General features: G+C 36.5%; 4 protein-coding genes across 4 annotated transcripts; 2 read left to right on the top strand and 2 right to left on the bottom strand.

Annotated features, from left to right (window-relative positions):
* Nucleotides 1–249: 249 nt before the first annotated feature.
* Nucleotides 250–5,111, bottom strand: LOC141597362 (26S proteasome regulatory subunit 8 homolog A). The gene is made up of 9 exons (XM_074417793.1): nucleotides 4,851–5,111; nucleotides 3,676–3,773; nucleotides 2,534–2,758; nucleotides 2,359–2,421; nucleotides 2,098–2,261; nucleotides 1,748–1,904; nucleotides 1,542–1,640; nucleotides 1,195–1,305; nucleotides 250–672 (listed from the first exon to the last, which is right to left on the bottom strand). Exons 1-9 carry the CDS (start codon nucleotides 5,005–5,007, stop codon nucleotides 532–534), a joined length of 1,215 nt encoding a protein of 404 aa, XP_074273894.1. The 5' UTR covers nucleotides 5,008–5,111; the 3' UTR covers nucleotides 250–531.
* A 3,151-nt stretch (nucleotides 5,112–8,262) lies between these two features.
* On the top strand, nucleotides 8,263–9,201 carry LOC141595764 (zinc finger BED domain-containing protein RICESLEEPER 2-like). The gene has a single exon (XM_074415730.1). It carries the CDS (start codon nucleotides 8,263–8,265, stop codon nucleotides 9,199–9,201), a length of 939 nt encoding a protein of 312 aa, XP_074271831.1.
* Nucleotides 9,202–9,971: 770 nt separating this feature from the next.
* On the top strand, nucleotides 9,972–17,359 carry LOC141597360 (uncharacterized). The gene is made up of 7 exons (XM_074417791.1): nucleotides 9,972–10,674; nucleotides 11,373–11,508; nucleotides 13,341–13,422; nucleotides 13,924–14,099; nucleotides 16,081–16,218; nucleotides 16,332–16,471; nucleotides 16,986–17,359. Exons 1-7 carry the CDS (start codon nucleotides 10,557–10,559, stop codon nucleotides 17,249–17,251), a joined length of 1,056 nt encoding a protein of 351 aa, XP_074273892.1. The 5' UTR covers nucleotides 9,972–10,556; the 3' UTR covers nucleotides 17,252–17,359.
* Nucleotides 17,360–17,991: 632 nt separating this feature from the next.
* Nucleotides 17,992–22,610, bottom strand: LOC141597359 (3-ketoacyl-CoA synthase 11). Its single transcript, XM_074417789.1, has 2 exons — nucleotides 22,341–22,610; nucleotides 17,992–20,063 (listed from the first exon to the last, which is right to left on the bottom strand). Exon 2 carries the CDS (start codon nucleotides 20,041–20,043, stop codon nucleotides 18,496–18,498), a length of 1,548 nt encoding a protein of 515 aa, XP_074273890.1. The 5' UTR covers nucleotides 20,044–20,063; nucleotides 22,341–22,610; the 3' UTR covers nucleotides 17,992–18,495.
* Between the last annotated feature and the right edge of the window lie 3,996 nt (nucleotides 22,611–26,606).

Genomic DNA, 26,606 nt, shown 5'->3' with positions numbered 1-26,606 from the left:
CAGCATACTGTCATCTACCATCCTCAAAATCAAATGCCTATTGGTATCGGGTTTTTTACCAGACCAGGATGGAGTTTTGAATTTTGACCACACCATTAACATTCTTGGATTTTAAGTTGTACCTGTTTTAATGAAAAAGTGTAGCGTTCAGATAAATGTAGGCTAAGAAAGATTTAAAATTCAGACGTCTTAATAAAATGAAGGGCTCTCGGAACAAATTTTGCAACATTACGAGATAATAGTAGGAAAGAATAACCAAGGCATTTGGTACTCGCTCCAAAAAAAAAATGCAAGGCATTCGATACATAATACTGCACTGAAAACTATCAAGTTGAACTTCCAACGAAGAAATGATCTGGATGAATAAAACACATCCCGGCCTAGTACAGTACCAACAACTATCCAGACTCACATGGATGGATAAAGTTATGTTCAGAACAAGTGAGAAAACATGCGAAAAACACTTGGTTGATTACAAGAAAGCACGATAAGGGTGTCTCCCTCTCGACACTAGACACCATCAGCAAGCGCCTACTTCCACAGCTTGCGCAGGGACATGTTTTTGTCGGTATCCTTCTTCATGACCTTAGCCACTGCCATCTCAAAGTCCTCTTGGGTCACATGGATTCTCCTTTCTCTTAGAGCAAACATACCCGCTTCTGTGCACACCGCCTGTCAGACATCAGCATGACAACAAATTAGAAAGCCGCAAGTAGACCACTTCAGAAACTAACCCTTTGTCCTAACATACTATCGGAATAAGGGAGATTACATTCTCCCTCTGCTCAGATCACTCCGTCCAAGTAAACTGTAGCACTTGGTGATAAAAATAGTACTGCGAGAAGCCACATGGCTCGTATAGCAGATTAGCAGCCTTACTATACAGAGAGTTGAAAAGGAGGATGCAAATCATTGCATGAAACCATTCATTTGTGTTATACCCTTGTGAGGGAGCCACCAAAAAATAATACTCCTATAGTACTGTAATAGAAAAAAAAAATGCCACATGGCTCGTATAGCAGATTAGCAGCCTTGCTCGTTACCACGTAACAGAACCACATCAAATTTTAATCACGGAAGATCCCTTCTCTAGATTAGGAGATACGTCAAACCACTGAGGACGTAACTTGAAGGAGGCAGCCAACTAAGAGTTCGTAAACAACAACTTCTTGCAACAAGAAAGAAAAAATATACCTTCAGCTCTGCACCAGAGGCACCATTCATTTTCTCGGCAATCTTTTTAAGATCAATTCCACGCATTAGGTTCATTTTTCTTGAATGGATTTTCAAAATGTCAGCACGCGACTGCAATTTCCAGAATAATTTAACTAATTCAGTAACAAGTACCATAAAATGTTTAAACACCTAACAAACTCCTGCGGTCCTCTCACCCCCTACCTCTCCTCAAAAAGAAGAGTGCAAAGGGTGTTTAGTATGCTATTAACACAAGAGTAAGGTTGATGCAAGGCCTTCAAGAATCAATAAAAGGGAATCCGACAATATTCAAAGTTTGAAATTATCCACAGGGGGAATCAACTTACATCTTCGTTGGGATTTGGGAATTCGATCTTCCTATCAATTCTTCCGGGCCTAAGAAGAGCTGGATCCAGAATGTCAATTCGATTTGTGGCCATCAAGACCTGTCAGTTATAACCCAGAAATTTCATTATGAACACCACAGCACAGAGAGTATTGCGGTCTTCAACACCACCATAATCCACTTATAAGTTGCACAAATTAGCTGTACCTTGATCTTATTTGAAGCTTCGAATCCATCAAGTTGGTTAAGAAGTTCAAGCATTGTTCGCTGAACTTCACTGTCACCATTGCCAGAACCGGACTCCATTCTAGCGGACCCTATGCTGTCAATCTCATCCATAAAAATAATTGATGGAGCATGTTCCCTGCACAGAAAGAATACAGAAAATCTGACATCAGAGAAAAGCAAACACAATAAAATTGTTGATATCTATCTAGTTAGTTTTGATTCCTGTGACTCTGTGAGAGTAATAACATTAAGCATCTATACATGCTTCACGAAATTTACAGAGACCTTCCCAAAGGTATGTTTTAATAACCAAATTAGATAAAACAAACCTGGCCATAACAAAAAGTTCCCTGACCATCCGAGAACCTTCCCCAATGTATTTCTGAACAAGTTCAGAACCAGATACCCTAATAAAGGTACAATCAGTATGGTGAGCAACAGCCCTCGCCAGCAGGGTCTTTCCTGTTCCTGGAGGACCATAAAGGAGAACACCCTGAAAAAACATAAACAAAAATGACGATTCAGTGTGTCCATTCCTCCACTAGATTAGATCATACAGAACAACAGGAGAGCACAGCACTCATTCATACCTTAGGTTGAGCAATCCCAAGACTCTCAAACAACTCAGGGTGTTTTATCGGCAGCTCGATGACCTACTCAAGTCACAACAAAAGCACAGGTGATGAGAGTAGTGAACTACTAACTTAATTCAACAAAGATAACACAATATACGATTGTAGAATGAAAATAACATATAGGACAAACCTCCTTTATCTCTTTGATTTGCTGGTCAAGACCACCGATCATATCATATGTAGAATCGGGAACTTTCTCGACTTTCATAAGGTTGACCAAGGGGTCTACTTTACTCGGCAAAATTAGATGGAGGACGTAGCTGTCATTTCGTAATGCAACTCTTGTGGATGGTGTGAGTTTAGTGATGTCAATATTCTTATCAATATCAACGACATATTTGCCCTCTGGATGAACCTATAATAAATCATTAAATGTGAACAAGCAGAAAAACAAAATAAATTAGTTAACAACAATAAGCGGAGAAATTAGTCCTCAATGCCCATACTTGAGAAGATAGACTACTAATAAAAAATGGAGAGGGTATAGACTACATTAACATCCAAATTGAACAACAGAATTAAATCAACCGATTACGCTTGAACTGTTTTTAAGTGTCTGAAGCTTTTATTATTTCCTCCTATTCCACCACATCCATGGAGAAAGTGAAACAGTTGACAATTTTATTTATCATGAGTTAGCGACCACACAGCCTACGAATCACAGTTTCCCTGAGACTTTCACACATAGACCAAAGAATTTATTGTGGATTAGAATCACTGATAGACATTATAGTCTAGACAGAAGGCCAGAAGCAATTTTTGAAAAGGCCAGTTAACATAGGTAGCACTTAAGTTCCAGGAAGTCGTTATTCTGAACACTTTTTACAAAGACATATAGCAACTATACTGTATTCCAACTAGCCAGCAAGGGCCAGAACTACAGCTTGCACCACAGTAGCTTTATCCGCCAGTACATAAAAGAGTATGATAATGTGCAAATAAATGCAGATTTCTGTCCATTCATGTCCTTAACGCTAAGTCAAAACGAGAAACCTTTAGGCTGTATGCAAACTGAATTCATCACCCACTAGCCTAATAAAACAGATCCAAATAATCTTCTTCCGAGTTCTGTCAGCAAACAATTGTGAAGAAATCATTTCATAAGTACAAAAAAAACAACTTAAATCACCTAACAAACAACAGAGCCAACTGATCCCAAGTACTGAGCAGCACATTGGACATAAGACTACAAGTGCAAACAGAGGACTTAGATGCTAGAAATTGACCAAGCTTTGAAAGGGGAGAGATGACAAAGCAATGAACTGTACTTACTTTGACAAGAACCTTCGATTTTCCCATTACTTTAACGACTTCACCAACATATGAACCAGGTTCTTGTAGCAGTTGTAACTCCTCCTTGAGTGCTCTCACTGTTCCAATTTAAACGCTTATAAGAAACTCGGGTAAAATCAGTTGATAATGAAACATTCTACAAGAGAAAATCCCCAACAGTCGAGTACTTGACAGTTGACACCAACAGTCGAGTACTTGAAACAATCCATAGTCTAATACAATTACTATCTCAATTATTTCAAAAAATCTAATATTTGGCTTGGATGACAGCATTTGTGCACAATAAATAAATAGTCTACCATCTAAAACTTAAACAGTCAAGAATTATGCGTGCAACAAACCCATCGGAAGACAAAAGGAACACAAATGAAAAGCTCATTTTCCTTCTTCAACTAAAGCTCACAAGTAACAAATTTTACATCTCCATCAATTTAAATGATCAATTTTTATCATCATAGTTATACTCGGCTACCAGATTCGCTCAATCACCTACCAACAATTCAATGTTCTCATCATGCATACTCATACCAATATTCGCTGAGTCACCTACCGAATCTTGAATCAATTCGAACGAGCTAAATCTTGAATCAATTCGAACGAGCTACGTATTTGGATTATATCAGGAGTATGGTTTTTAGGTATAAATCATTTTCATCATGCATAATTATGATCTATGCTTTATGTTGAGCGAACTGGATGATCGTTTGAATCGGTGTTATTACCAATCTGGTGAGGTCTAGAATCACTAAACATCTCATAAAATCAAAACCTGTGATCAATTAAACAATTTAGCACAAGATATTAAATTATCAAACCCAATCAATCTAAAACCCTAATCGACATACGAGTAGTACGCACTACTGATGCTCAATTCGAACTAACAGAAGCAAAAAATCAAAAATTTGAACTCTATCTTTAATAAAGAACATCAATAACCTAAATCAACAACAAAAGTACCAGAAATTCATAGACCAACAAATTCAATTTCAAAATCAAATTAAATCCCCAAGATGCGATCACAATAAATCGGTAAACCTAAAACCTAAATAAAATCCTAATCTTTCATCATCAACAACAACAATAACCTAATTAATCAACAAAATTAACACAAATCAATAAAAAATCAGAGAATTAGGGTTAGAAGAGAAATCAACCTCTGGAATTAAGTTCGTTACGCTGAGCTTCAAGACGCTGAAGATTGAAAGTTTTAGTACGAGCCTCAAGCTGACGTTCATGGATACGTTGAACGTAATACTGTCTTAAACCTTCGCCTTGCTTCACAACCTTCTTCTCTACTTCCGCCATCGCCATAGCTTCCAAGTTTCGATCTTTTTCTTGCGTGAGAGGGTAACTTAATTTGGGGATTTTCGATTTGGAGTTAAAGGTGTTGTGATTTGTGAAGGAAGTGTTGGGGGTGTGGGTTATATAGAGACTGGCTCAATACGAGTCCTTATATGGTTACTGGTTAGTGAGTTGTGTGATTTTGGGCTTAGTTTTGTGTTGGTCCGGTATTGTATGGGTATGTTTTAGACCTGTTAAATTTTGACCCGATCTCACCGTTTTCCCTGGTTCAAGACCAACAAAATTTTGAAAAGGCGATTTGTTCGACCCAAATTCGAAATAACTTGTTATTTTGGGTCGAAATCCGATTCAACTAGTAAATCCAAAAAATTATTAAAATATTAATATTTATATATTATGTATTATATTCCAAAATTGTGAATAATCCATGTATGTGTGCCTTGGGCCTAACCCCCAACCCTATTCAAATCAATAAACATGTCGTCAATTGTGTCAATCCTAAATTCCTAACTTCATGCATCCATTTAATTCTCCTGTAACATAATCCACCGACTAGTTTAACAAATAAACCTGTGTAAGCAAATCACTCTCAACGCGTTTTAACCTATTAAAGTCATTAAACTAACTAACTTATACGAAGTATAACCTAATAATCCAAAAACGATGAAGGATACGCAGTATGTTTTGTGTTCAAATATATATGCTAGGTAGATTACCGACCCAGCCTAGTCCAAGTATTAACTAGCTAAAGAAAATAGCTTATTCATATTGAAGGTTTTAATCCAAATCCGACCCAGTCAAATTTCGTATTGTGGACTTGTGCATACTTCAATCCAGCTACTTATAAGAATTTCATTTTAACAATATTAATTTTGTACGAGGTTTATGTCGTGTTTTACAGGTCGAATTATCTATTGCATGCTAGTAGAGTAGGCATTTCGGACCGGGCCAAGGCGGTTAGCACGGTGAAGAAAACGAGGTAGCCCGAGCCCGGCACGACCAGGTAAGAGGCGGGCCGCGACACCAATATTCCAAAAACCCCGTGCCTAGGCACGATGGGCCAGACACAACGATTTTAGAGGTAAATAATTAAAAAATCATTAAAAACACCTGAAGCACGACGGGCGGCACGAGTCTGACACGAACCTGGCCCGACTTTGCCGGGTGGAAAAAGCGGACCGGCACGTAGAGATGGCAGTTCGGGCTCGGCACGGTGGGCGGCACGGCCAGGCACGGTAGTCGGCACGAGCACGGCGGCAGAATCGAGGCGGCACGAGCCCAGCACGTTCGTGCTTGAACCGGGCTCCGACGCCAGATTTTCGAACTCATCGTGCCCAGGCACGGCACGGCCCAGGCACGGCCAGGCACGGCACGCACCAGGCACGATGGGCGGCACGGAGTGGCACGGTGGCAGTTGTAAATAGAGTCGTTGGAAATATTGTCGTTGCTTGCTGCTCACTTGCTCTGTTTTCTGTTTTGGTACTTTTGTACCGTTGCTCTGCTAGTATGCCACTGCTAAATTTCTTCTTTCTTTTTTTTTTTTTTTTTTTTTTTTTATAATTACAAACTCTATAAATACAACCTTAATTCAATTCATTTCTTCACAATTCAATCCATCTCATATTCTCTTCTACTTATCTTTATTCTTATATACTTCTTATAATTTTACAATATAACTTATAAATATATAAAAATCTTATATAAAACAATTAGTAGTATAAAATAATTAGTTATATAAAGTAATTAGTTAATCGGGTTTATTGAATCGGAAGTTCAAGCAAGGGTTCAATTGGGTTTTATAACATCGGGTTTGTTGAATCGAGTATTCGGTTCAAACAAGGGTTCAATTCTTCATTTCGATATTCCGAATTCCGATAGCTTTGTTTGCATTTTCTAACTCTACTTTTTATTATATTGTTTTAATTTTTGTTTGTTGAGTTAAATTTAGTTAATTAATTCTATTTAAATATTAGTTTGTCTTTTAAAAATTTAATTATAATTATGGACTCACAAAACTCGTCTAAGAGGTCACGTCATATTAGTGAGTCGGATTCACCAAACCCCGAACCACCATTAAACATGAACCAATATATGAATTTTAATCCGTCACTACTTGAAAACATGCATTTTGAAAATACTATTTTCGAAAATCAAGCTTTTGAAGGACCTAGTACAATGCCTATTTTACCACCTTTTGTGACGGGGGGATAAGACCACCGTCCGAACATGGGTCATCTACCGAGACATCACTACCCCAAACACAACCCAAACAACCCGTAGTAGATGTATGGTGTACCGAACAAGAAATGGACGAAATGCATAAAAAGGGTCATTCTAGTGAAGCATGGAGTCATTTTTTTAAGTGTAAAACTAGACCGGTTTGCAAATGTAGATATTGTGATCGCATATTTAGTTGTGCTACTACGGGTGGTACCGGTCATCTAAATCGACATTGAAAAAGTTGTACTAAACGAATCCAAAGTGACCAACCTACAATGGACCAATTCGTGACTCACCCCGATAACCAATCGTCCAATTATAATTATGATGAATGTTCCACCCAATTGGCTAGAATGATTATTCAAACGGAAAAACCGTTTACACTAGTTGAACATCGTGCTTTTAACGAATATGTTAAAACAAATCAACCCCATACACAAAGAAACAAGTAGACGGGCCGTTAGAAATAAAGGCATGGTATTATTTTTGACGGCACGACAAAACCTTATTTATGAGTTTGAAAAGACTAAATGTAAATTTAGTATAACTGCCGATGGGTGGTATTCGGGCGTCGAGTATTCGTATATATGAATTACCGCTCATTGGTTGGATGACACTTGGACTATGCAAAAACGAATCATTGACTTTGCTAAATTAGAATACCCTCATAATGCCGAAAATACACATGCAATTATCATGAACGGTATTAATGATTACGGACTTGCATCTAAAATTTTAACTTGTACTTTTGATAATGCATCTACCATGAATTCTGTTGCTAACAAGTTAAAAGCTAGTTTAAATGATGTTATTTTAGATGGTGATTTGTTGCATGTTAGATGTGCATGTCATGTTTTAAACTTATGTGTTAAAGATGGTCTTGAAGGCATTAAAACTTATCATGCGAAATTTAAAAATATTGTTATGCATTTTAACTCGGCAAAGTGGAGATTTAAACAATGGAAAGATTTTTGCGAGGCCGAAGGATATAAATGCATTAAATTTCCCGACGAAAATAACACTAGGTGGAATTCTATGTACATTATGTTGAGTGCTATGATTCCCTATAAAGAACCTCTTACTACTTTTTGGAACCGATCCTTTCCCGATAACTTGTTATTAGAGGAGGATTGGACGAAAATTTCATTGTATATTGATTTATTAGGTGCTTTTAACTTTGCAACTCTCTCTTTTTCACATGTTTATAAACCTACCGCTCCTAATTTCGTTGGTAATGTTATTCCTATTGCGCAACTTTTTAACAATTATCGTCAAAATGCTATGTTTAGCGGGTTTCTTCCAAAAATGGAGCAAAAGTGGCTCAAGTATTGGTCATATATTCCCATTGTTTACGTTTTTTGTATGATTTTAGATCCTAGGTGGAAATTAGAGGAAACTATACAATTAGTTGGTGTTTATAGGTGTCTATTATGTTTACCTTTTGACGAAGCTCAATATAGAGAAAGAATTAGTTCGCAATTTTTTACTGTATATAACCATTACGAGTCTGTTATTAACAACTTCACTCGTGTTTCTTCTCATACTACTTCTAGTGCAGGTACTAGTGGTGGTGCTATTCAAGTAGCGAGCTTGACCGCTCTTAAAGGTTTGATGAGTCGAGTAAGGCCGAGTCGACAACAATCTACTCCAACATCCAACTTGGCCGAGTATCAAATGTACACTACCTACGATTATATGCGAGGTATGACCGAAGAAGAGTCCAACAACCTTGACCTTTTGCAATGGTGGCGAAATCAAAGGAGGTCGCTTCCGGTGATGTCGGCAATAGCAAGGGACTTCTTAAGCATTCAAGTGTCTTCCGTTGCATCCGAAAGTTGCTTTAGTGGAGCAAAAAGGGTATTGGATGAAAAACGATCTCGTCTAAGATCCGATACACTTAAAATGTTAGTGTGCTATAAGGATTGGATGGATGCCGAAAATCGACAACAAGACTTTGTCGATCATGAGCACGAGCTTGATTAAAATGACGAAACAAGCACCTCGTCGATTCATAGTTGCATATCATATTAAATAAACTTGTATTTTGTATTTTTTTCTTATTATTATATTAGATTAATATCGTTTCTTAATCGTTTCATCGTTTTTTTTTAATTGAATAAACTTGTAGACGTGTAGTTATATCGTTTCATGCTTTTTTAATAAAAGATTGAGGTATTTTTTTTAACATTGTTTCTTAATCGTTTAATAAAGAACTCTTTTTTTTTCATCGTTTCTTAATTATTTGATTAAATCGAATATATTAAAAATACAATTAATCAATTACATTAATATTTAATAAAATATATATTTTAGTTAAATTATTATATTAATCAACAAAAAGTACTAAAATCATACAATTATTATAAAAAGTTCTTTGTTTTTTTAAAAAAAAAAAAAAAAAAAAAAAAGGAAAATAAACGACGATGGGCTGGCCCATGAACAAGGACGATCAAAGCCCATGGGTGACTACCAAAGACGAAAATGGGCGTGCACGACGGGCCGCGGCTAGGGATGGAGAAGATGGGCCAAGCACGCACGACACGACACGATGGGCCCATTAACCGCGTGCTGGCGGCCAAAATTTGGAGGTGGCACGATGGGCCAAGACGCGCGGCCGCCAAGAGACGGCCATCGCTATCTCTACTCGCACGGGCACGGCGAAGGACGATTGACCGTGTCTGGGCCAGGCCAAAATTGTGAATAGGCACGACGGTCCGGGACCCGGGCCGTCCCCGTTGCCTAGTGCTCACTAGAGCCAAATCCAAAGAAAACGAGCGTGCGACTATTGTAGAATGCAGAATGTAAACATTTGATCAAATCAACACAATTTTGCAATTGGCTTACCAATAAATGCATTGCATTAAAAAGGAACCATAATAATAAAACTAAGATTGAACTTGTCATCATAGTTCTTCCTTCCTTTTTCTTAGGTTGTTCATAGAGCAACAAAATTGCTCACTTTGATCTTCAACCCTTCATCAAATCCACTATCTCTTTTACCCTTTTCTTTCTCCTTTAAAAAAACCCAAAAAAACATTAACTTCCTTGATTTGTTTTAATACATTAGGGTGATAATCCCTAAAAAAAATTAGATTTTTGATCAATTTGTAGGATTACTGTTTGTGATCTGATAACAATCATACAGAAAATAGTTTATTGTTTTAAATTGTTGTAGATTTTTCTAGGGTTTGATGATTTAATAACCCTAAAATACAAATTACTGAAAAAGATTGGAACTTTGATTGTTTTTGATTGATTTTTTCATCTGGGTTTTGTTGAAATTACAAGTAGTTTTCTGGGTAAAATTTAGTTTTTTCTATATTGAAGTGAAAAATTAAATGGAGAAGAAAAGAGTTACAGTGCCATTAGTATGTCATGGGCATTCTCGTCCAGTAGTTGATCTTTTTTACAGTCCAATTACACCTGATGGGTTCTTCCTCATTAGTGCTAGCAAGGGTAAAATTTATTTACTTTGGTTAATTTCATTTGTTTCGTGATAATTGATGTTTTTATGTATGCAATTGATTATTTCTCAATTGACTGAAAATCGTATTGGTAAAGGCTCTGATGTTCTTGTTGTTGTAGTGATGATGTACATTTATTCATGGTTTTCTTTTCTTTTCTGTGTGTTAGTAGTTGTTTGGCAATTTAGAAGTGATGCTTGTGATCATGCCCATGTGAAGTAATTACAGTTTGAGATTGAATTTTCTTATTTTTATGAGAGATTGAAAGTCCTTGGATATGTCTGGGTTGACTATTTTACGGATTAAGGTCTGTCTTTGGAGTTTTCCGTGGCGTAGCCAGTTTTACCAGTGGAATTATGCCCTCCCTCTCTTTCATTTGTGGAGTGAGATGTTGAATGGTGTATAAAAGAAAAAGGGGGGAGGCAACTTCGATTGAGTAGCCTTCAAATTTATTTCTAAAGCTGAGGAACTATGCATTTGTATTTTTGGATTAAGGCACTTGTTGCACTGATCTTTGTAGATATATACGGAATATAAGTTTGGTTCAGTTAGCATTTGATAATCATGATCTAGGAAGTGGTTTGTACTTAAATGTTGCTGTCTTTTGTGATTCAGGCATTCAGCTCCTTTGATTTTTTTTTTTTTTTTGCGAATTTTGTTTGTGACACTTTGTTATTGATATTCATGTAGATTCTAGTCCGATGCTTAGAAATGGGGAAACTGGAGATTGGGTTGGAACTTTCCAGGGCCATAAAGGTGCAGTATGGAGTTGTTGCTTAGACAGAAATGCTTTGATTGCAGCAACAGCATCTGCAGATTTCTCTGCGTACGTTTTCTGTAATTGTTTTATACTAATTGCTTTGGGTTCTTTGCCTCTTATCTGAATGAAGTCTGTAATTTGGTTATGGTGAATTATGAATATCAGGTGTACTATACAACTTTTGTACCAATATATCATGATTCTCATGTATAGTATGTACTTAAGTTTAAGCAAAACTGCATTTAATTTTCCAAGTTGAATGGTTCTTGGTGGAGATTGTCTTGATTGTGTGCTTATGTATGAGTTTACGCCTTTGGGTTGTCCTTTTATATTATACTAGGTTTGGTGCCCGGCTTCGCCCGGGCTACCTCTATTTACCGTTAAATTTTATTTTCAATGAAATAAACTATGTTGGAGTTGTCTAACTGACACGTTTACTATTTGTAATATATTTTTCTACGACATATCTTGTAATTATGATGAAATGTAAAATTTATTTTCAAATTATGAGACACGTTCACTACCCCGCTATTAATATTATTACTTTCACGACATTCTTTCTTGATATCATTACGTTCACTACTCCCGTGGTTACTATTGTTTCTTTTACTAATTCCTCTTTTTTTTTTTTTTTTTGTTGAATTCATTATTCCCGTTAATTTTATCCGGGCTATATTTAAATAAATAAAATATTTCCTTAAGTCGTTTGGTTATGGTTATTTAATTGTTCATACTTTTCTCATTGTTACCACTGTTACTTTCACTACATTTGTAGTCACTTTTACTACTCCCACTATCATTATTATAACTGTCATTGCTCCTACATTAATACCGTTCATTAATACCGTTAATTTTATTAATCTCGTTGCTACTACTATTACTTTTACTACATTTAATGTAATGTATAATTCTATGATGATTATTGATACTAATTAATTCCATAAGTGGGGCATGTTAATTTTAAGGAAAATCACTATATTCTTGTGTTTTCTAAATTTAATTACTTTAATTTAATGTAATTTCCATAAATATTCTTCATCAACGCATCTTTATATTATACTTTTAACAAAAACTATATAATATTTACATTGAGATCCCTTTATCAGGTCCATCACACGGTGCTATCGATTTAAAACTATATAGTATAATTAATTTGTATAAATTTCTTTAATTACATCGAAGTCCCTTGGTTTCTGGAATTAATATATAGTATTGAAGACCCGTCTTGTCTTGTATGCGAGAAATCAAGTACATTTTTACCCTCTCTAGATTTTTTGTGGCATGCGTCTAGTCAACTGCCATTGCCTTTTTGTGATATGGTAGTTTTTAGGTATTGATTTGTTTTACATTTCTTGCTTCAATTGTCTCCCTTGTGACGGGTTACCATTTGTGGCGGATATTTTGTGAGTTAAAATGGTAACAAAATGGGTTAGTGGAGAAAGGGGACGACATGAATAGTGTTGCAGAGAGAGAAAAAGTGGGTATTTTGTGAGGTAAAATGGTATCCGTCACTCAAGAGTGACGGATATGTTTGGTCACAAACAAGAATTTGTGTTCTTGCTTATTCATCTACCAAATAGTATCCTGTCTTTAGATAGTAGCCTACATAATACTATGGGTGGACTTCAGACATTTGAAAATTAGAAAGTCGCTCTTCGTTGTCAGTGGCCAGCCATTGATACTCTTTAAGCTAATTCTGTAAAAAGTTACTTGAGTAGCTGTAAAGTTTTGACGGTCTAGTTGAAATTATTGGGGAAATTGTCAGTGATGCTTGTTCTTCAGTTCATCTGCACGAATAAGTTTCAATTGTATATATATCTTCCCCACTTTACATTTCTCCAAATATTTGTACATGAGAGATGCAATTGCTTACTTTACTATGTTTGATCCATTTACAGGAAAGTATGGGATGCCATAACTGGAGATGTGAAGCATTCATTTGACCACAAACACATTGTTCGGTCGTGTGCTTTCTCAGAGGTAAATACACCAAGCAAACATTCTATGTTGAAGTTAAACCCTTGATAATTGTAAACAGCAAACATAATTTTTGTACGCAGACTTTCACAATCTCTCATAGTCACATACTTGCATTGAATCTGTGTCTTAGTCATTTCATTTCATTTTTATTTTATTAAAGGGTCGTAATGGCAACATCAATATGCTGTTCTTAGATGCAACGCTCGGTTATTGTTGCTGCCTGTGGGGGACTTGCTTGCCCATGTACATAGTAGATTTAGAAGTAGATGATTGTTTTTTAGCCATGACTTTTCGAATTCTTCATCTCTAGCTTTTATTATAAATCCTCCATGCACAAATATGCGTGTCTTCATGTGAGTGTCTTCCTCCTCCATATACGATTACTGCTGCTTGATGTTAACTTAAATCGTGAAGTAACCATGCAGCTGTCTAGTACTATAGTTTTCTATTTATGTTTTGTGGAGCTTACATTTGTGTAATTCCTCATGAATATGGGTGCAGGACACCAACCTTCTTTTAACTGGTGGGATGGAGAAAATACTGCGCATCTATGATATGAATCGTCCAGATGCCCTTCCCAGAGAACTTGATAAGTCTCCTGGTTCAGTGAGAACAGTGGCATGGCTTCATAGTGACCAGACTATATTGAGTTCTTGCTCTGACATGGGTGGAGTTAGGTATGCTTTTTGACATCTATGTTAGCTGTTCTGTTTGAATTAAGCGGTGCTTATCCCTGTAGATTGGCTAAAATTGTTTGATTCTGCAACATGGCTATGATCGCTGTTGGCTATGCTAAAGCCTCTAATGTCTCTCTTTAAAGTTAGAAATCATGGAAGCCATGTGGTATTTAATAATATATCCTTCACATCCTCGGCATGGGGCATCAAAAGGTTTAAGTTTGTTATCATAATGTAAAACGGTGTATCCTTTTTCTGCTTAAGAGCTTAGATTGTAACAAGGCGGCATTAGCCCATTCTGGGACATGAAGGGAATAATGTTTTCTAGTTCACCCACCGATAGGCAGTACTCAAGTCATGCCAGCATCCATATAGCTACGTGTTATGTAGAATAACTAGAATTCACTAAGCAATGTCCTATTATTCACCCACCAGGCCACCATTAGAGAACACGAAGTGAAATAGTCATGAGACAGATTCATATGGGGGGAACTGTGGATGCATACAATTGGTCATCTTGTTTGGTTACCACCCAATACATTAGCAGCAAGTCATTGGCATGGGACTGGACAAAACCATTGCCAGCAAGGGTAAAACAAAATCAGAATTAAAGGATGTTCGATGGAAATGTTATCGTCACCCAACATGGCTGGAGATGACTAATTGGAATTGTATAATTTTATTTCGAGACAGCTTTAGGGCGAATTGTTTAGACCATTTCAATCTTTACCGTTTCATCCTAAGATAGCGTGTTGCCATGTTGTGCATACAAGTAACCCTTTTCCCAACTTAACATCAAAAATTGGCAAACCGTGCAACTGTTAAGACTTCCAAGGAATAGAAGTTTTGGATTAGTTGCGATCTTGTTGACAAAAAGCAGTCTTGCACAGGATGAAGGTAGCATATACTAGGGTGTCTATGAGTTGTTGATGATCTCATTTAGTTATGACTCATTCGCCCATGGTTGTTTTGAACTTCTGAGACCGGATTTGAATGATAGAGTATGTATGTTTAGGATGGCTTCATGGATTACGATGTTGGAAACAATTGAAAATTGTCTCCAAGCAACCTACGAGTCTACATTGATTGTACTGATAACAATTTATGCAATCTCAAAAAGTAAAGCGATTCATCACGCCATATTGAATATCCCACATGGTAAGGGCTTGGTTGCCTACCTAGCTGAAGGGTTACCCATGTGGTACATAGTTCAAAGTTGTCTTATAGTGTTATATACTTGTATCTCAATTTATTTTGATATGGTCGGTCAGGGTGAACCTTAAAAGGCGGATATGTAGGTTATGCTAATATACTATGCTCTTGGATTGGCGTCATATACAAGGGTTTCAGAGTTGACTGAAAATTATCCGGAAGAACACATGGTTGGGAGAATAGATGCCACAAAAAAGTTTGTCTCTTGAGTTCCCCACTCGCCCTATACCGCTGTATGTTGAGGTCTCGATTTATCGTTTGTGTTGCCTTTGTGATAGCCCGACAATAATTTTCTGACCATTCAATTATTCATATATGTGGCGATGAAGGACATTAGTCATTGTCGTATTGATTTGATTCTTGACACTGGATGTACTGAGATTGAGGAGGTTAAGTTCCACTTTCTAGGTTGACCCAATAGATTGGCTGGTTAACGTTTGGGCTTCTGAAGGGCTTGAATCACTAGATATTGAGTTGGAATCGCCACCCCCTTAGATATGTTGCCTTATTTGGTAGGCGCAATATGTGAGTAGTGAACTTTATTTATTTCTATTTACTAGAGTGCATGTTGTACTGATACTATGTTTTTTCTGGATGTCAAGGGTGTCGTTAAGGTATTGTTGATGCTTACACGTTTTGAATCGTATCATAAGCACTACCTGTCTACCTCTCAATGACTTTGCTAGCTAAAATAGCCGACATTTAGAGTATTAATTTACTGACAACTGTGAATAACATTCACTTGTTGAAAATCCTTGGTAACTTGCAGGTTATGGGATGTGAGAAGTGGCCAGATAACCCGAACTCTTGAGACCAAGGACTCTGTCACTAATGCTGAAGTTAGCCAAGATGGCCGCTATATCACAACCTGTGATGGAACTAGTGTCAAGTTTTGGGATGCCAATAAGTAAGCGTTCTATTATATGCATATTATTTCGAGTTTCCTTTATTCATATGTATATTTTTCAGTCTGGGCTTCATATATATGCTGCTGAAGACTCTCTCTTTCTCTATCTGCAGTTTTGGATTGATTAAGAGTTATGAAATGGACTACACTGTGGTATCAGCATCACTAGAGCCAAAATACGGTAACAAATTTGTTGCTGGAGGAGAAGACATGTGGGTCCGAGTCTTTGATTTCAATACCGGTGATGAGATAGGTATGTTTTCCGATTAATTTCCGAAACTTTTTTTTTCCCCATTTTTATCTCTCATTTTGGTAATGTTGATAGTGTAATACATCCATGGGTTCTGACTTCTGAGTAATTAGTTTTCTGTGGGCTGTGGCTACCTTACAACAACAACATCAGAGCCTTAATCCCAAAATGATTTGGGGTCGACTGACATGAATCATTCTTTGGAACCGTCCATGGATGAACGCACACCTCAATGCGAAAAAATAGAAAAGAAAAAGTGAAAAACAAAAGGGGAGTGAGACATAATACAAAAGCCTAGTAAACTTGTAGGTTTTAAAATCAAAGTCCGGATTTCTTTTATAAAAACTTAGAATTTATAAATCGAGAATAAAGATTAAAACGATTTTGAAAACCGAAGTAAAACTTAAGAGTCAGGAATACCGTAAAAGTGAACAAGTATTAATATGGATTAAGAAAGTTGTTGGTAAAAGGGTGTAATAAATCCGAAAAGACAAATAATTGATGTTGTTTAATGCAGCGTGCAACAAGGGTCATCATGGTCCAGTACACTGTGTACGTTTCTCTCCCGGGGGCGAGTCATATGCCTCAGGATCCGAGGATGGCACCATCAGAATTTGGCAAGCGGGTCTCTCAACAATCGAAGATAATGAAGTCGCCATAACTACTCCACCTAGTGGCATGGTTAAAGCTCAGGTAGAACAAGTTTTGCCGAAGATGGAAAACTGCCAAATTGCCGATGAGGGGAAGGTCAAGGAAGAAAAACCAAATGGTAAAGAAAAATAATGTTGGTAACTTTTGCTTTTAACCCTTTGCGGACTGTCTGTTCTCTTCCCTTAATTGTAAACCTCGACGAAACACCTTATATACATGATACATCTTTGTTTTGTACAATTTCGACTATATTTCATTTCATTTTGTTGTTTGGATGGCTGGCCGTCTCATGTTCACTTAGATTGCAAATGTTAGCGTGTGGGACGCCTGTTAGAGCTGGCTTGTCAGACACACAAAAGAAGCGGGTGCAATATATGCATATTCAGAACTTCACTGAGATCTAGCCCCCTATTGCCCTAATCCGTCCATAATTTGTCAGCCCGCTTGCCTCTGACCGCAAAATCCATCTTTGATGTGGGCCCTTATTTGGTTCAGATTTGTGTATGGTTTGAACTGTCTCATAATTTGGTTCTAATAATTTTCCATTTTGATAGTAGTATAAACAGGGTAGGTACATGATACATCATTAACCGCTAATGACCGGGTGAAACGTTGAGATTCGTTCCGCTTGCATTTGAAAGGCAATTGTACCAGAGCCATACGATATGCAGAGTAATATTAGTAAGCGCGCAATTAAAATAACTATGGTTGATGCCTTACATTGCTTCTTTGCTTGGATTAATAAACGAGCTTATTTACTGAAGCCTGAAGGACGTTTGTACTTCTCCGTTTTACATTCCTCAAACTCGCTACTGTTAAACCCATGGAAATTGCTCGGGTCTGCTCTATTTTCACTTATACATTACACAAAGTTTCACTGAAATTCTCAATGAAATTCACTAAATAAAGTTTCTCAAATGAATTTAATTACACTTGCGCGAATACGCATTAGTTTTTACTACAGAGCCCAGAGGGGAACATCAACAAAACACAAACGTAAATCATAATCAATTAGACAAAATAAATCATCTCTTGACTACCGAGTAGCAGAGTAACCTACACTCCCGCCCAAAAGAACCATCTTCGAGTCTGGCTCATCGACTGATGAATTCCAAGCACAGGTTAACATGTTCGTAACAAAAACCGGAAATGGTTGTCTACGCCAGCATAACCACCAGTCTACCAAACAACTACTTAACCGATTGCTGACACTGGTAACAACAGCAATAGAGCCTTAATCCAAAACTAACTTCGGGTTAGCAAACATCTTACCCCATTATGATACACAAACCAAAACCAATTTGAAAGACGGCTAGAATCAGATCTTGTACCAAGCGTGTCAGACGGCTAAAATCAGATCTTGCACCAAGCGGGTCTCAAAATGGAGAGGTTAACGGAACATTAACAGGAAAGTTTTGGATCTCGTCCATCCATGGATTCTTCTCATTAGCAGGGTTTACAGTTCTTAAAGCCTGCCAAACCGCGCTATTGCACTTAAACCCGGACCCAAATGCAATCTGCCACACCCGATCTCCCTTCTTCATCCTTCCTTTGGCTTCTGAGTACGCCAGTTCATACCAAAGCGAGCTACTTGAAGTGTTTCCAAATCGGTAGAGGGTCATCCTCGATGGCTCCATGTGCCATTCGCTGAGCTGTAAGTTCTTTTCCAGCTCATCAAGTACAGCTCTTCCGCCAGCATGGATGCAAAAATGTTCGAAAGCCAACTTGAAGTCCGGAATATATGGCTTGATTTTCATCTTGAAGAGCTTCTTACCTACAAGTGTACCTAAGAAGAGCAATTGCTCAGACATTGGAAGAACGAGAGGCCCTAATGTAGTGATGTTGGTCTTTAAGGCATCACCAGCAACCGCCATCAATTCTTTAGAGAGAGAGACACCAATTGTCCCAGTGGGGTCCTCCTGCTGGTAAACACAAGAGAAGCACTTGTCATCCGATCCCTTGTGGGTCCGAACGGTGTGGACCAACTTGTACTTGGACCGACTTCTGTCAGATTGTTTGTTAGATAAGAGGATGGCAGCGCCACCCATTCTAAACAAGCAATTTGGTAGAAGCATTGAACGTTCGTTACCAAGATACCAATTCAAAGTAATGTTTTCGGTACTTAAAACCAAAGCGTAGGAATTCGGATGGACTTGGAGGAGTTGCTTAGCAAGATCAATGGAAAGAACACCAGCACTACATCCCATGCCTCCCAAATTGTAACTCACAATGTTCCCTCGGAGCTTGTAATGGTTCACAATCATGGCAGAGAGAGAAGGGGTAGGGTTAAACAAGCTACAGTTGACAACCAAAATGCCAATGTCCTTGGGTTTCACATTAGTCTTGGCCAAGAGCTCATCAATGGCACCAAACATTACGTCTTCTGCTTCTTTCCTAGCAGAAGCCATTGTCGGATTTGGAGGTGAATTATGTAAAGCCTCGGGAAGATAAGTATCCTCCCCAAGGCCAGACCTCTCCAGGATTTTCCTCTGAAATGCGAGGATTTGGTCAGAAAACTCACCCCACTTCTCAGATTTCTCCATGAAGTAAGGTCTAGAGAACTTCAGCGACTCATTTGGTTTGTAGCATGCAAAGTCGACGAGGTAAACATGGTGAGGACGGGTCATAAAGTATAGAGTGGACAAGAACACGATTAGAGTTGAGCATATAATAACAGAAATGAGGTTATACTGGAGATGCTCCCACAGTAAAGAAATGTCTTCAAACGAAAATGTGGAGAGTTGAGCAGCTAATATAGCAACAACAGGAGAGAGGAAAAGGTACATCCCATGTTTTATAAGGTAATGGTAACCAAGCTTAACATACTTTAGCCTCACAGATTGCTTGAAATCAGGCAGCTTAGTTCTTGATGAAGACGACGATGTATGTGCCATCAAGGGTGTAGTGGGTTTCTCATCGGCCATTTGGTTCTCTCTTTTATCCTCTGAAATATATTAATCATTGTGTTAGAATCAGGTGCATAAATGTAGGACTTGTGATACGAATTTGCGTTAGCGATTATAATAAAACAACAGAAATAGGGATATTTGCTTTGAAATCCGCGGAGATCTTGATCCAATGATTTCCTAAGTTAAAGACCTATTCAACTTGAGATGGTGACTTGGTGACCACACTGATTGATTTTTCTGAACTTCAGTAAGCAATAAAATGGTCCCTATTTATAATAAAGATAATGACATTCCTAATCGAAATCAGGAAACGAGTTTCCTTACGTCGAGACTCCTAATTCCTATAGACAATTGAGATTGTCTTGACTCCTAATGACACTTTAAAATGCCTTAGTATTATACTTCTTAATAATAAATATAGTTAATAGTATTAAGTTATTAACTAATATTAATCCTAGTCGATCTACGATACATGACACACATTCTTCATGTATCAAATTGGTAACTACAATCTCCACCAGGCCACCGGCATGAATGCATGGCACAAAGTGCATCTTACTAGACTCAAGTGCAAAAATGCAATAAAGCTAATTATAGCTTCGTCATTCCAACAACAGCGAGTTTTATACAAGACGGTCTCACATGTAAGACCAACCCAGATCCTCTTTTATCCCTCACTTGTAGAGTTATGGGTTTGTCTCACATGAATGTATAGTTGTATACCAAAAAGAAAACAACTTTCCCTTCAGCAGTACCAGTGAAGGCTCAAAATGCTAATTTTTTTTTTGCACCTTAAGTTGTTCAATCTAATCACGAAATTTGTGACACGAGATAAACCAGTCATAAACCCTCAACACCATAAATTCAGATTCAGGATGACTTTACCACTTTGAATGTTACCAGAAAAGAAAAAGAAAATTTATTCACCTTCTCATCATTAACATGGAAGATCACCTAATAGGCTCAAACCAAAATTACATTCCCAATATAAATTTGATGTCACCATTAAAATTACACCGGAGAAATCAAAAATACCGAAGAAATCAAAGCCAAAACATATCTTTGAATCGTAGATACAAAACACTTGATGAAACCATTTACGAACAAGCATTTGCCACACTCCTTTCTTCCCAGGTTCAGTTAGTATAGGACTATAGGCTAATATAGAAGTAACAACATGAGAAATTGTTACATATGAGTAGTTGCTACATTGTTCATACCCTCAACCATCGCATTTGGATGCCAGTAAAAGGCATCCGAGAATGAGAGCGACACCACCAAAAGCTTAAATTGTCAATCCAGTTGCTTGCTAAAATTCTTATTTGACTTTGACAGATCTACTATAAAAATACTATAAATTCTACAAAAGTTTTCTCTTTTTTCGTGCTAGGATAAGTCGATAACAACCAAAGTAAGGTTACCACTCCCTCATTAACTTTCACTTCCTGAATTCCGAACCTCACATCTGTATAATTAGTAATAACATAGTGACATCAAACTCCTAGATTTATCGCAACAGCGATTAAATATATGAAATTATTCCCTTTATATCGAAATTGCTTAGCTTTGTATGCTGCATATATGAATATATGATCATAAAGATACAAACAGCAATCATGACTCTTAAAATCATATTGAAACTATTATTACAAGGCTCCTTTCCACCCAAACAAAAGAAGGGTAAGAATGATTAATTTCATCAAAATCCATATAATCAAAGATAATCACCAAAATAGTTCAAAATATAACAGAATCTGATTATATCAATTAACACAATTTTTTGTAATATCCGTTTTAATGGTAATACGGATCCAAATAGATTATTTAATTAAAACCCTAACCCAATCATCACCAAAATGTATCATAATTTCAATAACAGCAGAAAATGCAATAATTACAGCAACATAGCATCATAAACCGAATTTAATCAAACACAAACAGCAAAAAGTTCAAAACTTTTCTGAAATCAGACATAAAACAAGCAGAAATAACCAAATAATACAGGAATTGATAATGATTTATAATTTTATATGATTAAATGTACAGCAAATTGCAATCAATCGAACACTAACAGCACAAAAATCAAAAATTTGCAAGACATTAAAGTATTATGAAATAAAAAACATAATCATGGAAGTGTAGTTGATTTACAATTGCAAAAATTACATCTAATAAAAAAACAAAAACAGCAAAAAGTTTAGAACTTGCAATGAATTAAATGGTAAAAAACATAGAGACAACAATATATAAGGAAGATAACCTCAAAGATTAAATTAAATGGAGAACAGATTGCAAATTTCTTAAGAGGGTACCTTTAAAATACAACAATGGAGGGATATCAGACGTGCCCAGAACTTTAGAAGATGTAGAGAGATTGAAAAGGTATTGATTTGATCAATATGCGATGATTCAGGTGGTCAAAATATGAGTGCTTTGAATTTTAGACCCTCTCTAGTGGTTAATGAGGTGGAAGAGGAGAAATAATTTGAAAAAGTAATAATGATTGAAAAGAAATGGTGAGGAATATAATTCGATTTTGGAAAATACTTTTATTTTTCGAGAGGACCCCTCTTATGTTTAAAGGAGGGGACCAAAATGGAAATATGGAGGATGGTTCTTCTTATTTGCGCTCTTCTTCTTTTGAAGTTAAACGAATCGATTTGAATCGAATCGAATCAACTTATAGGATCTAAATCGAATCGAACTTATAGGATCGAATCGATCGAACTTATAGGATCGAATCGAATCGAACTTATAGGATCGAATCGAATCGAACTTATAGGATTTGAATTGAACTGAACTGAACTTATAGGATCTGAACTGAACTAAACTAAACTTAAAGGAGCCGAACTTAACTTTATTTTATTTAACTTAACTATTATTATTATTATTATTATTATTTGCCAAGAGAGAACATTTGTCATTTTCGTCTATTCACATAACTGTCCCATTTGTCATATTTGGACATGTTTTTTACTCTCCTACTCTTGACTCTTTTATTTATTTACCACCTCAACCACCCCTAAATCATCATATTCAATACTTTTCATTATTTAACACCTATATTCTTACCCCTATACAATATTTTCATTATTTTAATTTCATTCCTTAATTTTTGTGGCATTGTCCAAATGGGACAGTTATTCGGAATAGGAGGGAGTAACATTTTTCCGCTTTATATGCATTGGTTTGTTCATAAATTATACTACGATTACATTACGATAACAAATAAATCACATACTATATCTTTTTTTCTAACCATTTATTTCCATATTATCATAATCCTCATCACTTTCATCTTCACTATCACTCTCAACAACGGATCCATTGCCTCGCCAAATGTTTTTTACTATGTTGTTTCGTACCTAATACATGGCCTTATGCCCTGTTCTTTTGGACTTAGAGTCACTTAATTTAAGTTCATTTCAGATCCTATAAGTTCAGTTCAGTTCAGTTCAGATCCTATAAGTTCAGTTCAGATTCAATAAGTTCAGTTCAGTTCAGATCCTATAAATTCATTTCAGTTCAGATCCTATAAGTTCAGTTCAGATGCTATAAGTTCAGTTCAGATCCAATAAGTTCAGTTCAGTTCAGATTCTATAAGTTCAGTTCAGATCATATAAGTTGTAAGTTCAGATCTTATAAATTTAGTTCATAAAAGTAATATACGAAGTATTATTTTAAAAAACCGATGCAAAAAATATTTGACATTAATTATTCGATACATATATACATTATTGTTTTTAAACAAAATTATCACTCATCTCATTATTTTTTATCGTAATGAATCGTAGTAGAATATATGAACAAACCAATATATATAAAGCGGAAAAATGTTATTATCTTACCTTGTGCTTTAAACTATATTTTCTTATCAACGTTCTCTCTTGGCTGCGGACTAATTTCTTGGAAATTTTTTATTTAATTTCAATAAAAATTTGCGTTTTTACAACAACAATAATAATAATAATAATAATAATAATTAAGTTAAATTAAATTAAGTTAAATTAAATTAAGTTAATTTAAATTCGGATCCTATAAATTGATTCGATTCGATCCTATAAGTTCGATTCGAGATCCTATAAGTTCGATTCGATTCGGATCCTTTAAGTTCGATTCGATTCGAGATCCTATAAGTTCGATTCGATTCGAGATCCTATAAGTTCGATTAAGTTTAGATCTAATAAGTTAAGTTGATTCGAGATCCTATAAGTTCGATTCGGTTCGAGATCCTATAAATTCAGTTCAGTTCATATCAGATCCGTTTCGGTCCAAAAGAACAGGGCCTTATTCCGCTTTTTATCAAACATGCCCAAATATATTGTGACGCTGAAATTATTAATGAGAGGAGTGATTTTTTTTTAAATAATAATGTATGTATCGAATAATTAATGTCAAATGTTTTTGTATCGGTCTTTAAAAATAATACTCTGTATATAGCTTTTCTGAACTAAATTTATAAGATCCGAATTTTTCGAATCGAACTTATAGGATCGAATCGAATTTATAGGATCTCGAATCGAATCGAACTTATAGGATCGAATCGAATCGAACTTATAGGATCTCGAATCGAACTTATAGGATCGAATCGAATCGAACTTATAGGATCTAAAGTGAACTGAAATTAAGTGACTTTAAGTCCAAAAGAACAGGGCCGTAGTTAGTCTGTCTCATTATAGACGGTCATTATCCCGTCTATAACTATAAACGAATAGTTGCTCTCTCACAAAAATGAAAGTGAAAGGTAAGTGGGGCAATCATTTCCCACCCACTTTCCCTTCCACTTTCATTTTGTAAAAGGGTCAAATATCCATCTATAGTTATAAATAGATAGTGACCGTCTGTAATGAGAAATTGTGCCTCTCGAATGACATAAATATTTCTCTTCGGTTTTATGGTGGTAATCAACCATTTGAGATTGAGTCAGAGCTAAACACGAGTTTGGATCTAGCTCGACTTTTGCTATTGAGCAAAATTCAAACTTGAGCCAATATCAAGCTCACCCGAGTGTGATATAAATTAGGGATAATTCACGTGGTGCCCCCGAGGTTTGGCTTAATTCACGTGGTACCCCTGCCTTTAGGAATGTGCACATGGTACCCCTGAACTTTCACTTTAGTGCACCATCTACCCTTATTTGTTTTTCTGTTATAACACCGTTAACCACACCTCTTCCCCCCTCATCCTAACACCTTTTCCCTTTCTCTCTCATCCTAACCCCACCATTCACAAATTCATCCATAATTTCATAAACTCCATTAATAACCACCAAATTCACCACCATTTCAACCTTGACCTTGAAAAACCAATTCACCAAAGCATTTCAACCTCTGCTACTATTTGCCTATTTGGGACGGCTAAATCATTGTGCCAGGATACATCAATTAAATTAAAGGAATATTTAGTTTGCAAACGACATATAATCAAGAGAAGAAAAGATATCTCACCCCCGACAGTAGCTCCTACAAGAGCTACAAGTAGTAGTGAGGGCATGTTGAAGATGGAATTATCGGTCTCACATGTTTCGCTAGAGCTTCCAAAGGCATAGCCAGGCTCATCAACATCACATTTGTTGACAAAAGGACTATGGCTATAAATCTGGTGAAATGTGGTCAACAAAAATATTGACTTCATATACATGCTAAATCCTACCTAGTTCAACTTCTTTCTTTTAATATTAGAAATCTGGTCAACACAAATATTGACTTCATATACATGCTAAATCCTATGACTTCCATTTGTTGAATGTTCTCCCCTTGAGTTTTTCCCTATATCAATTCTTGTACGCGGTGCAACAGCTTATTATTTCAAAATAGTCAGATCAAGATAAGAACACATGGAAAAGGCTCTAAATAAGTTAGCAAATTTGTCATTGACCCATATGCATGCAAAATATCCAAGAAATTGCAAAGTTTGGAAACAACAGTTCACAAATACCTTTCAAAACAGAAAACCGGAAGTACAAACAGACAAATCTTAGATGTCACGAAGTATTACAGGATGCTGAAATCCATTATAAGCGTAAATTATCAATTCAGCTGCTGACGGTTTTCATCAATTTCCAACTTGTTTTACCTTCAATATCACTTAATTTCCTCCAAAAGTCGCATATAAAGAGCCACTAAACTCTTGAAACAACATTAAAGTAGTTTTCTTCCAAAAATCAAACAAAATATCCCACAATTTCAGAAACCAACAACTTAATTAATTCTTCAAATCCAAATTTTGGGATTTCAATAATTACCTAGTTCCTCAAATAATCAAATAAATGTTGTGCGAAGATGGTGGTGGATGGTTAAATTTGGGGAAGTTTGGTGGAAGTAATTGCGGAGATTGCAGAAAAAACGAAGGAAGCAAGGAGTTAGGGAGTCTGCAATTTGGGTGGATTGATTGGATTGGAATTTCTTTAAGAGTGTGAAATGGGGGGGACAATAAAGTAAGGATAGGGGGAAAAGAAAAGATGGGGTTAACGGTGTTATAACAGAAAAATAAATAAGGGTAGATGGTGCACTAAAGTGAAAGTTCAGGGGTACCATGTGCACATTCCTAAAGGCAGGGGTACCACGTGAATTAAGCCA

Source organism: Silene latifolia, chromosome 8 (assembly GCF_048544455.1).
Source record: "Silene latifolia isolate original U9 population chromosome 8, ASM4854445v1, whole genome shotgun sequence".
Classification (NCBI taxonomy): Eukaryota; Viridiplantae; Streptophyta; class Magnoliopsida; order Caryophyllales; family Caryophyllaceae; genus Silene; species Silene latifolia.
Note: the sequence above shows the minus strand (reverse complement) of the source record. Positions and strands in the feature narration are given on the sequence as shown.

What these genes read in the sequence shown, in the direction of transcription:
- LOC141597360 (XM_074417791.1), top strand. Translation starts at nt 10,557, where the DNA reads ATGGAGAAGAAAAGAGTTACAGTGCCATTAGTATGTCATGGGCATTCT. An exon ending in GCATCTGCAGATTTCTCTGC is followed by an intron (nt 11,509 to 13,340) that starts GTACGTTTTCTG and finishes ATCCATTTACAG; the next exon opens with GAAAGTATGGGATGCCATAA. An exon ending in AAGTTTTGGGATGCCAATAA is followed by an intron (nt 16,219 to 16,331) that starts GTAAGCGTTCTA and finishes CTCTATCTGCAG; the next exon opens with TTTTGGATTGATTAAGAGTT.
- LOC141595764 (XM_074415730.1), top strand. Translation starts at nt 8,263, where the DNA reads ATGTTGAGTGCTATGATTCCCTATAAAGAACCTCTTACTACTTTTTGG.
- LOC141597359 (XM_074417789.1), bottom strand. Translation starts at nt 20,043, where the DNA reads ATGGCCGATGAGAAACCCACTACACCCTTGATGGCACATACATCGTCG.
- LOC141597362 (XM_074417793.1), bottom strand. Translation starts at nt 5,007, where the DNA reads ATGGCGATGGCGGAAGTAGAGAAGAAGGTTGTGAAGCAAGGCGAAGGT. An exon ending in TAACGAACTTAATTCCAGAG is followed by an intron (nt 3,774 to 4,850) that starts GTTGATTTCTCT and finishes AAATTGGAACAG; the next exon opens with TGAGAGCACTCAAGGAGGAG. An exon ending in GAACTTTTTGTTATGGCCAG is followed by an intron (nt 1,905 to 2,097) that starts GTTTGTTTTATC and finishes CTTTCTGTGCAG; the next exon opens with GGAACATGCTCCATCAATTA.